We start from the raw sequence: 12,094 nt of genomic DNA, 5'->3' as shown, positions 1-12,094 counted from the left end.
CTTGGGATTTGTGCATAGTGCTGTTTTTGTCTTGGAACAGAGGAGAACGTTTCTGCTTTCTTCTTTTTGTGCGTTCTGCAGCCAGCCTCCAGCAGCACGCAGGAAAGGTCAGGTATGCCTCGTGTGTTGTGAGGCACGGATCTCTCCAGCTCTTCCAGCACACTGCTCTGTGGTTTCAGGATCTGCTAACAAAACGAAACTCTGCTGTGGTGTCCGATACCCTTCAGTGGTCTGACGCTGGTTCCTAGTCCAAAGCATATCGTCTTTCTGAACTGCAGCAAAAGGGAAGCAATAGACTGCGGTCCCGGCTGTGAAAACCTCCTGTCGGTTGTGGTTTTTCTTGCTTCTCTCTTCCATGAAATCGCTGTGCTCCTCAGAAGGCTGCTCAGAAGGGTTTCTTGCACTTGGAGTTACACTCCTCCTTTTAAAAATGAAGGCCGAGGAGGTGCATAGCCTTTGGGAGCAGACCGCGCTGCGGGGCTGTGTCACTCCGTTACTCCCTCTGTTCCTCCAGTGGGCTCGGCCCGCAGGAGTAGGTCACCTTTCCTCCGGTACTCTTAGAGCAGAGGTGCAGGGTTTTTTTTGTTTGTTTTTTTCCCTGTAGGATGATTTTTTTCTGCTAGTGATTGTTTTGTCTCATGCAGTGAATTATTCAGCCAACCTAGTGCACAGTGTAGGGAAACCTGCAGTTCGCCGTTGTCACAGCAGCTCCTGAATATCCCATTGCAAGCTCTGTTTGCCCCTTGTTCTGTCCTGGCTGGTTTGGTGGTCTGATGTCTGTTTATCCTATCTTAACAAGAGCAGAACACAAGTATAAACTTGAGCCAAGGAAAAAACAGTGGGAAAGATCTGATAAATTCCATTTAGGTATATTTTTAAAGGATAAAGGTGACAGGCCACATAGTCATACATTAATACAGGTCTTAAAGTAAGCAGTGGGTCAGTCAGTCGAAGTTTGTGGAAAATAGATCTTATCAGCCTAACATGATATTTTTATATCCAAGTTTAGTTGAGCTGCTTAGGTTTTTGGAAGGCTTTGGAATTGATCCTGCAAGGTTTATCGCTTGACTTAATAAAACTCAAACAAACAAACACGAGGACAAAGTGAAAATGGGGAGATCGGATTTAACAGTGAAAAGGGATCGTCGCCCCGCGGAGCAGTCTGTGCTGATGGGGATTGGGCCCAGCAAAGTGCTGGTGGCTGAGGGTGAGCCGCTGGCACCGGGCTGCTGGGGCTCTTGGCACATTTGCTGCAGGGCTGCGTACTGGGACGTGTGGGATGCCGCGCTGTATTCTGAGGTGTGTGCACACGGCATCGCATCGGGGAGGTGGCAGAGGGCGATGCCACAGGGTAAAGGTGGAGCGCGTTCCTCCTGCGGCAGCGGGAGCTCTCGTGTGCGTTTGGTGCTGTTGTTGCAGTGAATTAACGCCGTGGCTGTGCCATGCACCAAATGCCTTTGGCTTTTACAAATCCATAGAAAAGCCGTATAAATGATTAGAAGTTTGGAAAACATCATTTACGGTGAGGGAGCTGAGCTCGATCTAGCTTATCGAAGAAAAGGTTACAAAATCAGCGTGGAAGTGCTTGCGTGTGGAATAGAAACCTTGTCATGGGGCTTTTGATCTGGAAGGGGTGTTTTTCAAACGTTACCTTGTTCTGGAGGGGGTGAGTTCAGGAGAGCCCAGAGCCCTCTGCAGCAGTCGGATGGGTTGCTTTTAGGGACCTGAGGCTGGCCTGAGGAAAGGGGCCACGGATGGTGCACAGGAGTTTGGCTTCCCCGTAGGCATCATTTTACCGTTTGCAGGAGCTGCGTTGAGGCCTTCTGTGAAATGTACAGGCTCGGAGAAGCGGCCTGGTATCAGCATTACTGCTCTGCAGCCCCACAGCTCCCTCCTGGGCTCTGGGGACGGAGCCGGGCTGGGCTGAAGGACGCAGGAGCACGGGACCCGCTGGCCCCGAACCCTGCCCAGGGAGCAGCCCCCGTCCTCCCCGCTTTCCTCCTGCGGTTCACCGAGCGATGGGTCCAGTGGGTGTGAAAGCACTCGGGGCACAAAGGAGGCATTAACAAAGTTGTTTACCTGTTTCGTCTGAGGATTAAAGGAGGAGGCTTCCAAGTCTTTGTCCTGGCACTGAACTCCCGCACAGCTGGTGCTGGCTCGGCGCGGCCGCACCACGCAGGCGCTGCCTCGGCTCCGGCCCTGCCGGGAAGGTTCCTGGGATGGGAGCTGGGTGTGTGGTGAGGGCTTCCTTCAGGTGTCTCGGAGGAGAGGTTGAGAGGTGGAGAACTGCAGACACGAGTATGGAGGCAGCGTGTGTGGTCAGCGTAAGCGCGCTGCAGCCGCTGCAGGAACGCCTGCGGAGCTCAGCGCTGGCGGCTGCTGCCCCTTCCTGAACCCAAATTCCTGGTCAGTACGGGGCGCCGCTGCTCGCTGGCTCGAGGGCAGGCAGAGGAGAGCTGGGAGCTCCAAATACATTCTGGTTTTGCTGAAATTAGCTGATAAAGGGAAGGACTTGGAGAGAATAATGCACAGAGCTCTCCGTGATGACTGGGCTTGGCCCTGGGGGTGCTGGACGCTGCCCCCGGGGGGGATGCAGCTGCAGGGCCGGCATGGGCTGCACTCTTGGGCGCCCATCGGTTGTTAAGGTTGCTGAGTATCAAGTATTCGGTATGTTTTACAGATCTGACCAGCTCACATCACCTGGCCCAGGGTTTCTACTACACCTCGGGGGTGACTACAGCCAGGCAGAGGGGCTGGGGGAGGCGCTCGGCAGCCGCTGGAGGCTGTGGGGACGGGGACACCGGTGCCAGCAGCGTCGGAACGAGGGAGCTCCGGCCCTACCGAGCTCTGGGAAAGGACTGCGCAGCTGTAGTGCGGCTCCAGGAGGAAGCATTTGGTTGTGGCAATTGTTCTGCTTACAACTAATAACGAGTTAAAGCTGAGAAAGCGTTGAGCTATTGCAGATGCGGGATTTGTCTTCCTGTCAGAGGAAGGATCCTTCGGATGGCACCAGCTGAAACGGCCTCCGCCAAAGGGCTCGTTCAGAGCACGGGCACCACGCGAGGCGCTGGTTCTCGCGGTGCGTCAGGAAGCGGCGAGCCGCACAGCCCAGGTTTTGGGGGGTGAAATGGATTTTCTGCAGAATTCATTCCATGGTGATCTAAACACGGATCGTTTTCAAGCTCGCAGCTAATAAACATTGTGCAATCATTCTCCTTCTGCTCCAAACTTGCTTATTCGTCTGGAAGATGTTGGGGACCAGCAACGCATTTACGTGGCTGAGCGCTCGCTGGCTTTTCCAGTTTTGTGAGCGCCTGCTCTCCGGTCAGCAGCTGCTGAATCGGCACAATATTTAATGCTGTCATGATAATAATGGGACTTTTTATAATCGCAGCAGGGGCACAGGGAGAGCCCCATAGGTAATCCTGATAAGTTCCAGTCACCTGCTCAGGAAGTGTGATAAGCGAGCAGCAAAGAAGCTATGGAAGCAAATGTTGCCAGATAAGAGCGTGAAGTCTGTTCCTGTGCAGGAGAGCAGCCTGCCATGCTCTGGGCCACGTCCTGGGGAGCAGAAGTCTCCTGGTGCCACCAGACGCTCGGCGGTGCTCCGGCAGCGCACAGGAGCCCAGACCATCGTCACCACCTGTGTGGGAAGGTGGTTTTCAGTGGAAAGATGAAACCGCGACTGTGAAATACGGCTTTCATTGACACGTATCCTTCTGAAGGAGTACACCTTCCCCTCCCACAGCTGTCAGGAGAATCTAGCTCTAACAAATTTGCCTAATTGTAGCTTTCATGGGAGCTGCAGCAGCTTCAAGGAGGCAGCAACCGGTTGGGGCATCCAGGGAGTGAGCAGAACATCAGCAAGGGCACGAACCAGCAGCTGCTGATGTGGTAACTGAGTGGAAAAGCCAGGGGAAACTGCCTGCTGTGGTCCTGGGTTTTAGCTGTCGTAAATCAGGGACCTATAGAATTGGTAGCACCAGTCACCTGCGAGATGAAGCCGCCCTGTGGCTCTGAAACTCTTCGTGAACAGCATGTGGGCAAAGCAAGGCATCAAAATATGGGTGTGGATGAAATGCCTGGGGAAAAAAAGACATTAAGTGGGCTGGAAGTGGGGGGGTTGTAGCTGGGGGAAGCAGGGGGCACTTTGTAACCAGCGCTGGATAATTCATGAAGCCAACTGCGCATCCCTCGTGGGGTCCTGGTACTAAAACATTCAACGGTCCAGGAAGCAGGGCCTGCGGTCACAGGACAGGACATCCTCAGAGCGCGCTTAGTAAAGGAAAAATGGATTCACAGTGCAGAGGAAAGTTGTGAATTATTTTCTTGGCAAGCACTCCTTCACTGTAAACTTCATCTTTGATCGAGAGGAATTGGATCCAAAATCCACAGAAATACAGAGAAGGTTTCGGAACGACTCTTAAACCTGCTGCCAGCTCTGCAGGGTTAACACCACCGGGCACTGGGAGAATCCACGGGGCGTCCTGTGCAGAGATGCTACAAGTCCTCAGCAGCAGCTGAGCCATCCCGGCAGCTGCGTTGGCCCCAGCGCCGCCTTCCTGCACCGCGTGCTCCCAGAGCCGGGAGCCTCTGCAAATTGAGACATGTCCCTAATAGCCAGAGTCAATTATTAAAACTTTTGACTGAAACAAAACGAACTTGTTTTACTGAGACAGCTCAAGTGACACAACAACAAGCACTGAAGGAATTAATCCTTCACGACCGTAGCAATGTAGAAAACACTCCTGACAAAGCTGTCCCACAGCCTCATACCCCAAAGTACCTATTTCTCCATCCATGTGAGAGTTACGTTGCCTGTCACATCCCACACAGGCCTTTAACAAAGATGCTGCACCAACGGCCAAGCCTCCTCGTGACTGCCTGGAGCAGTTCTGTTTCCTCTGTCGCTGCTCCCAGCTAACAGGGCGATAATTTATAACAGAAACCTCTCCGGTTCTTTGCTTTGTGACCTTTTGCTGCTCAGCTGCATGTCGCTTCCAATACCCCGCTCTTTGGGATCATAAAATTATTTTTGAATGCTGTCCTGCCTGCCCTGGACAGCTGCTGTGCTGGGCTGTTTCTGCTCACTGTGCTGGGCTGTTTCTGCACTGCCCTTCCCGTTGTGGTATCCTCCTCTAGCGCACGGGGCCCCGGGGTGCTGGCATTCCTTGCTTTGAGTGGTGCAGGACACCAAGTGACCGACCACGGCCTCTGAGAAGTCCCTTCGGAAAGATTGCACTAAGCGTGGGGAAAAAGCCCGATATATCTGAGCACTCTTCTAATGGCAAAAGCACCGCTGGTGCGTATTAAACCTAAATGTACACCAAGCAGTCAGGAAATCAGTGAATCGTGCGCACAGACTCTAGCGCCCAGCCAACAGCCCAGGAGCCACGGCCAGCACTGGGGTGGGAAGCTCCAAACCGCTGCTCAGGACAGCACCACCAGTCACGTCATAAACAGAGGGCAGACATCCTGCTGGCCTCCCGCGGCCCCGCGCCTCCATCACGAGGCTGAAGTGGACACCGGTGTCACAGGCGCACCGCTGCCCCATCTCCAGGGACGCTGCTAGCAGAAATTACTATAAAACAAGTTTCCTGCCAAGCTCAGCAGCTCTAATGAGTCAGGAAGCAGTAATCTGGGAATAGGGGAGCTGTTGACAGAGCCTAATTATTTTCTGACAGCCTTCTAGCGCAGCTAGAAAATACAACACCTACGTGGCTTCAGGACTTGCAAGCGGGGCCAGTGGCGCCACGCGCACCTGCCAACGTACGAGCACGAGCACGGCTCAGCCTGCCTCCCACTCCCACCTGCCGCTATCTGACCTCGCTCCGAGGGGAAGAGCTCAATCATGAAACGAGAAAATACTTCAATTCGGCAGAGCACGTAACTTTCCATGGGAAGTCTCCTGCTTCAGTGCCTGGAGTTAATTGAACGGGGTTTTTGTGTGCTCCAGCTACATTTATTCCATACGTTCTAACGGTGAGACCAGGACACGCACGGCGCTGCGCCTCCCGGGGTGCGGGCGGAGCGGGCAGTACCGCGTGCTGCTCACGGGCACGGCTGCGGCGCCGGCACGAGGACGGAGCTGCCGGTCCTGGTGCCACGGGCTGCTGGCAGGGCTCGCTCCGAGCGGGTGTGGAGCAGGGAGGGACAGGGCTGAGCATCTCCACGTGCCGAGGGCAGCATCCCCAAACCGAGCCCGTCCTTCTGTAAATCTCTGCTGCACTGACTGGGAAAAAACGGATCAGCGTGTTCTCCCAGCTGTGGGCCCCCCGGCTCCAAACAGGGCCAGGTTTCCTTTCCCTTGTTGTTTGAACTTCCCTTGTTTGTGTAGTTTGCACAGTTATGACCCTGCTCACAGTTTCCACTACAGTCACCATTTGCAGCTTGCCCTTTTGGGACGTGAAAGATCTTTGTCCATCAGACAAACTGACTTTGGGAAGGTCCCACAAAGCACCAAGCACCCGTAGCGAACCTGAGGCTGGATGTTCAACCAAAGCCAAAGGCACAAAATGTTCAAAAATCATAAAAGTACAGGAAAATGTACAACGAGCTCAGCGCTCCCTATCTACAACCTCCTTCAGCAGGCAAGCCCCTCCGGTGTCCGGCTGCGTTCGTCACCCGGGCCTAGAGCCCAGCACCAGGCAGGGCAGGAGAGGCCAAAGGGGACCACAAAGTCCCCGTGCCCAGTTCCAGCAGCACAGAGGGGGCACTGCTGACACCAAGCCTGCGGAGCCGGGGCGCTCAGTCATGGGCAGCCTTTCCTTTGTCCATCTACCCGTGGCATTAAGCAAGCCCAAAGTCCTGCTAGTCCATGAAAGCTGTGCAGATTTTGGGTTTTGGTATCAAAACCGCTGGGCTGTGCCAGTCACTGGTGACCTTCAGCCCTCACGAGTAGCTGGTTTGAACTCCTCCTGCACCATCCCCAAATTTTCTGGGCAGGGAACACGTGCTGGGTTTCACTTGCTGCCCACGCAGCCCAGCAGTACAGCCGGCGTGGAGCCTGTGCCGGGGCTGGTGGGAACATGCAGAAGGCAGATTTGGTTAAACGTTGTAGCTGCCCTTGTGGCTAAAAGCTCAGCCAGGTCTGGGGCAAGGCTGGAGGCTGGGGGCAAAGGTCCCAACTCCGGTTTGGGTTGGCAGCAGCGACCAGGAAACCTCTCGCCATGCCTCACCATGCCCTGCCTGTCGGTCTGTCTTGATCTGCTTTCCTTCATTGCTCTGTCCTTCCCTGCTTCCCCTTCCAGGAGCAGGACGGGCTTTCCCCCTGTCGCAGCCCACCTGCCAGCAGCACCTTCTCGGAAAGCCTTTGCTTCCCCTCCCTACCTCCGCAGGAGGTGATTAGACGGCAGCCTGCCATTTCTCCCTGGATGCTTCATTTGGTTTTCATATTTTAGGGCCATCCTGAGAGCAGCTCTCTTGCCTCTCCGGGGAAGGACATCCTCTCCTCGCTGCCAGCCGTGTTTGTGCCTCCCCAGGCCTGAGCGCAGACGAGCTCGGCCTCTCCCCGCACAACCTCTCCCTTCGCCTCTCCTGAACATGACTACTCCCCAGCTTTTTTTCCTCTCTCTAAACTTCCCATTGTAAAAAAATTGCCAGTTGTTCAGTAAATTTATCAGCTAATCCTTTTAAATCCACGGCCGCGTAACCTGAGCCAGCCGATTTGCGCAGCGCTGTGCGCGTTCGGCTCCCCTGCCTCCCCGCTGCGCGCTTCTGACGGCCGCACCGGGCCCTCGCGCAGCTCTGGGAGGCAATAATCCCTCCGGACCGGCGGGCAGAAATTCTCTCTGCTGGGTTTATAGCCGGCAGTTCACCCGGTTTCTGTCACTCGGTGCTGCTGTGCTTGGCAGAGCACCGTCCCTGGGGGTGTTGAAGGAGAGGTTGGACGTGGTGCTTGGGGACATGGTTTGGGGGGGACAGCGGTGGTAGGGGGTGGTCGGAGCAGGAGATCTTGGGGGGCTTCTCCCACCCCAATGGCCCTCGGGCTCTGTGATGCCCCGTGGTGCGTGGTGTGCGCGGCTCTCCCTGGTGCTGCCAGGCCCAGCACCGAGCGCAGCGCCTCACCTGCGGCCCCCTGCCTCGTTTTACCCGTTTATCGGTCGTTTTTTGGAGATGAGGCAGATGTTTTTTTGGGGACAAGATGGACATTTTTGGGGGACAAAGCGGGCTATTTTTAGGGACAAGGCAAGTTGTTTGGGAACAATGCAGATTTTTTCTGGGGACAATGCAGACGTTTCCTGGGGACAAGGCAGGCGATTTCTGACGACGATGCCGACGTTTTTTGGGACGAGGCCGACGTGCGCCCGCCCCGGCCTCTCCCCTCCTCACGGCCCCGCGCGAGGCCCCTCACTCCCCCCCTCCCCGTTCTAGACGTTTCCTCGCCCCCCGCGCCGCTCGCTGCCGCCGCGCCGCGCCCCGCCCCTCCCCGCGCGGCCCCGCGCACGCGCGCTGCGGCTCCGCCGCCGGCGCGCGGGGAGCGAAGGAAGCGCGGCGGGCCGCTCCTCGCATGCGCGCGGGGCCCTGCCGGGGGGGCCGTTCCGCCGCCGCGCCTCCCCCCTCCTCCCGGGGCGCATGCGCGGGCCGGCGGCGCCGGGGTTCCTGGCCCGCGCCCCCTCCCCGCGGGCCGCGCAGGCGCAGAGCGGCAGCGGAGGGGGCGGGCGGGCGCGTTCCGTTGGCAGCGGCCGGCTCCTGTCAGCGGCGGGTGGCGGCGCCCGGTCCCCACGGCGAGCGGAGCCCCCGGCCCGGCCCGGCCCGGCCCGAACCCACCCGAGCAGACCCGACCCGAGCAGACCCGGCCCGATCCGAGGCACCGTCCCCGGCCCCGTCCCGCCGCGCCCCCGCCCGCCGCCCCCCCCCGGCCGGCCCCCCCCGGCCGGCCCCCCCCGGCCCGGCCCCGCTGCCGCCGCCCCTCGCCCCGCCGGGCCGCGGAGCTGCGATGCCCTCGGACTTCATCTCTCTGCTCAGCGCCGACCTCGACCTCGAGTCCCCCAAGTCGCTGTACTCCAAGGGTGAGCGGGGCTGCGCGGGGGCTGCGCGGGGCTCCGGGACCGGGCCGCGGGGCCGACCCCCCCCCCTACCCCCCCCCCCCCTCCCTCCCCCGCCTCGGGCCGGGCTCCCCCGGGCGCATTCCAGGCCCGAGCCCGCAGGAATGTGTCCCGACGGGTTCCGGCGGCGGCGGGGGGCTCGCGGCTGCCGCCTCCCGACCGGGCCGCGGCCGGGAACGCGGATGCGGCCCCGCTCACCCCGGCGGCGGCCCCGGGGAGGCCGCGGCCCGGCCCCTCCAGCCCCGGGGCTCGGCCTGGCGGGGCCGTGCGGGGCCGGGGGCAGCGCTGCGGGCACCGGGGGCAGCGCCCGGAGGGTGCGGAGCGGGCCCTGCGCCGCCCGGGGGGGGGGGGGGGGGGGGGCAGCGGCCGGGGCTAACGCCGGAGCAAAGATTAAAGTTTTTTTTTTGGTAGGGTTTTTTTTTTTTTTTTGAAGCTGCTCGCAATGCGCTTATTAACCGTGAGTCATGTGTCATTAGTGCCAAAGCTAAAAGAAATAAAAGCGCGGCCGCGAATGAAAGTGCAACCTGGGAGCTCCCGGGCTGCCCTCGGTCAGCGCCTCGCTGCTGGGGCCCGAAGTTGTGTGAGGGGTGGGGGGGTCCTGGGGACGTGTGGCTGGATGGCTCCTGGGGTACCTGGGGACGTGTGGCTGCAGGGGATCCAAGGCCTCCTGCTGTCCGTCGTACTCCAGTTGGCTTCGGTTCTGGTGAGGACAATGGAAGGGAGAAGGAGAAGCTTTTTGAGACAGGGCGGATCTGGTAAAATAAAAAAAAGTAAAAATACAAGTAATAAAACCCCATCAAACTGGCCTTTCAAATTCCCAATACGGTCAATAAAAAGTGTATGTTATTAAATAATGAGTAAACATCTAAATAAAAGCCTTCTGTGTAAGGCACGGAACTTCTTCAAGGACTCACGCTTAATTGAGCAGAACTTGTGAGCTCACCGATCCTACTGTGAATGCTCAGAAATCTTAATTTGTTTGTAGTTAACAGGATGGCTGAGTGTCTGGGTCAGGTAGGAAGAGCTCCTCAGAAGGGTTGATTAAGAGCGGATTTTCCCTCCGGCAGCACTGATGTGGGGTCAGAGCTAGCGGGGGTCTGCAGAAGGACGTCTCACGCTTCGAGTGGCTGTAACGAGCCTCCTGGTGCAAACGAGAGGGCACATGATAGAGGTGTGTAGTGCGGTGAATGGCCGTAAAGAGGCCGAAGCAAGGATTGCTCTTTATGTTTTGTCATAACAGAAGATCAAGGAGATGTTAATTTAAAATGCATTTTAATTTAAATTGAAATTTAGAATGAATGAATGTGCTTTTACAGTAATAATTAATCTATTCTCTTTGCTGCAAGGTACGTTCGTACGACTTTAGCTGGATTTAGGAAAAGGTATTAGCGGTTATCTGATTAATCAGAACACGCTCGGTTGCTTTTTTATTTAGTTTTATAGATAGACACAGATAAACTTATCCTGTGGACTTACACTCTGGATAAACTTACCCTGTCAACTTATCCTTTGGATCGGAGCATAGGTGCACCCGATGAGATAAGGGAGAGGCCTGAACGCCGCGAGGGAGCCACAACTATGCATTTGTGATGAGGGCGTGCGAGGAGCTCCTCGGCAGCACGCTCCCAGAGCCGCAGCTGAACCGGGGCCAGTAACTTCTCTGCTGGGACCCGGGCTGCGGGCCTGGCAGCGTGAGCGGGGTGACAGAACGAAGTTCTTGCCCCGGTGCGGCCGGGGCTGCTCGCCGGTGCGTGTTGGAGACGGGAGCACGGAGGTGGGCCAAGCCGTAAGGTTGGGGTCTTCGTGGGAGTCCCAAGGTTTTCTGGTGTTTGTACTCGAGTCTGTTGGAACTCAAGTAGAAGAATATTAGTGCACGGGTTGGAGTGTGCTTGTCTGCTCTTCAAAAAAAAAAAAAAAAAGAAAAGAAAAAACGTGAAGTTATATTTGAAACTCCGGTGACTCGAGATGTGCCTTATGCTAGTGCAATTTTTTTTGTGGTATGGTTTGGCCTGTTCCCTGGAGAGGCCGCGTTATGTCATCAGCGTGTGCTGTCGCTACGCGTTAATGTTTTTGCTTGCACGGCCCTTTCACGTTAGATTTCTGTTTTCATATTCCTGTCAAAATGTTCGGCAAAACTTCAGAAAACACGCAGACCTGAGGTGAAATGGCAATACAAAGCGAGCATCAGTAACTTAAAATTTGATCCGATTATTCATTTGATTTTTTTTTCCTATTATGTTTACCTTGGGAAAGAGAATCTTTTTCGTTGAGTATCCAAGTACCTTCTCTCCCGGTTTATACTTTTGCGTAGTCCCGTGAGCCATTCCAGCCAGCGCGAATCCACGCTTGCCGAGCTCCAACACTCTCGTCCCCTCTTTCCCTTTTTCCTCCGCTCGTGCCAACGTTTCTGTAGCTGTGCGACGAGCTGGGCTGGGGAACCGATCCTATCAAAATTAACTCCGCGCTTCCCTTCTTCGTTCTCACCATCCCCTGCCCCCCAAAAAGAAGGGGAAGAGGAGCTATGCTTTGACCTAGATGAGCCTCCTGCCCGTGTTTGCTGTGGGCCCTCATGAATGACTTAGGCTGACTCAAGGACGGGACATGTGAGAACCGGCCGTGGGGAAGGGTGGGACCACTCCTCCGGCAGCCGTGCCAGCTTGTGTTGGCTGAAAATGATAGTGAAACAACCCAAATTGCAGGCCTCTGGAATCTGGCCGGTTAGGGCTGTTAAAAATAAAATAAACGCGAAATGTTGGTGCCTAGGCCTGCTGCTGGAGCTCATCCCCGCGGCGTCTGAAGAACTGACTTGTGCTGAGCACTGAAAATCCAGCTTCTGAAATATAATCAGTATTTTTAAAAGTGAGTGCTTTGTAGCCATCGCAGAAGGATGGGAGCTGCTGGAGAGATCCTGGAGATGGCCATAAATTGCAGTCTTCCCATCTTTACGTAACGCGCTGTCCTTTTCGAAATAAAACAACCAAAATGTGCATACAAATTAGTAACGGAGTAGAAAAATCACTGGAGCGCAAAACCGAGAACCTCGAGGC

General features: G+C 56.3%; 1 protein-coding gene across 3 annotated transcripts in view; it reads left to right on the top strand.

Annotated features, from left to right (window-relative positions):
- The first annotated feature begins 8,603 nt into the window (after positions 1–8,603).
- Positions 8,604–12,094, top strand: part of NFAT5 (nuclear factor of activated T cells 5) — a 57,975-nt gene continuing 54,484 nt past the window's right edge. For 2 of the 3 annotated variants that reach the window (XM_080552068.1, XM_080552066.1), the window contains exon 1: positions 8,605–9,011. In XM_080552068.1, coding sequence (XP_080408194.1) covers positions 8,939–9,011 — 73 coding nt within the window. In that variant the 5' untranslated portion in view covers positions 8,605–8,938. Of the gene's footprint in view, positions 9,012–12,094 lie in introns of all 3 variants that reach the window. The other variant, XM_080552067.1, reaches the window with a different exon arrangement.

Source organism: Anser brachyrhynchus (genome assembly GCF_964034855.1).
Source record: "Anser brachyrhynchus genome assembly, chromosome: 12".
In the NCBI taxonomy this organism is placed as follows: domain Eukaryota; kingdom Metazoa; phylum Chordata; class Aves; order Anseriformes; family Anatidae; genus Anser; species Anser brachyrhynchus.
This window is presented reverse-complemented; position numbering and strand designations above follow the sequence as displayed.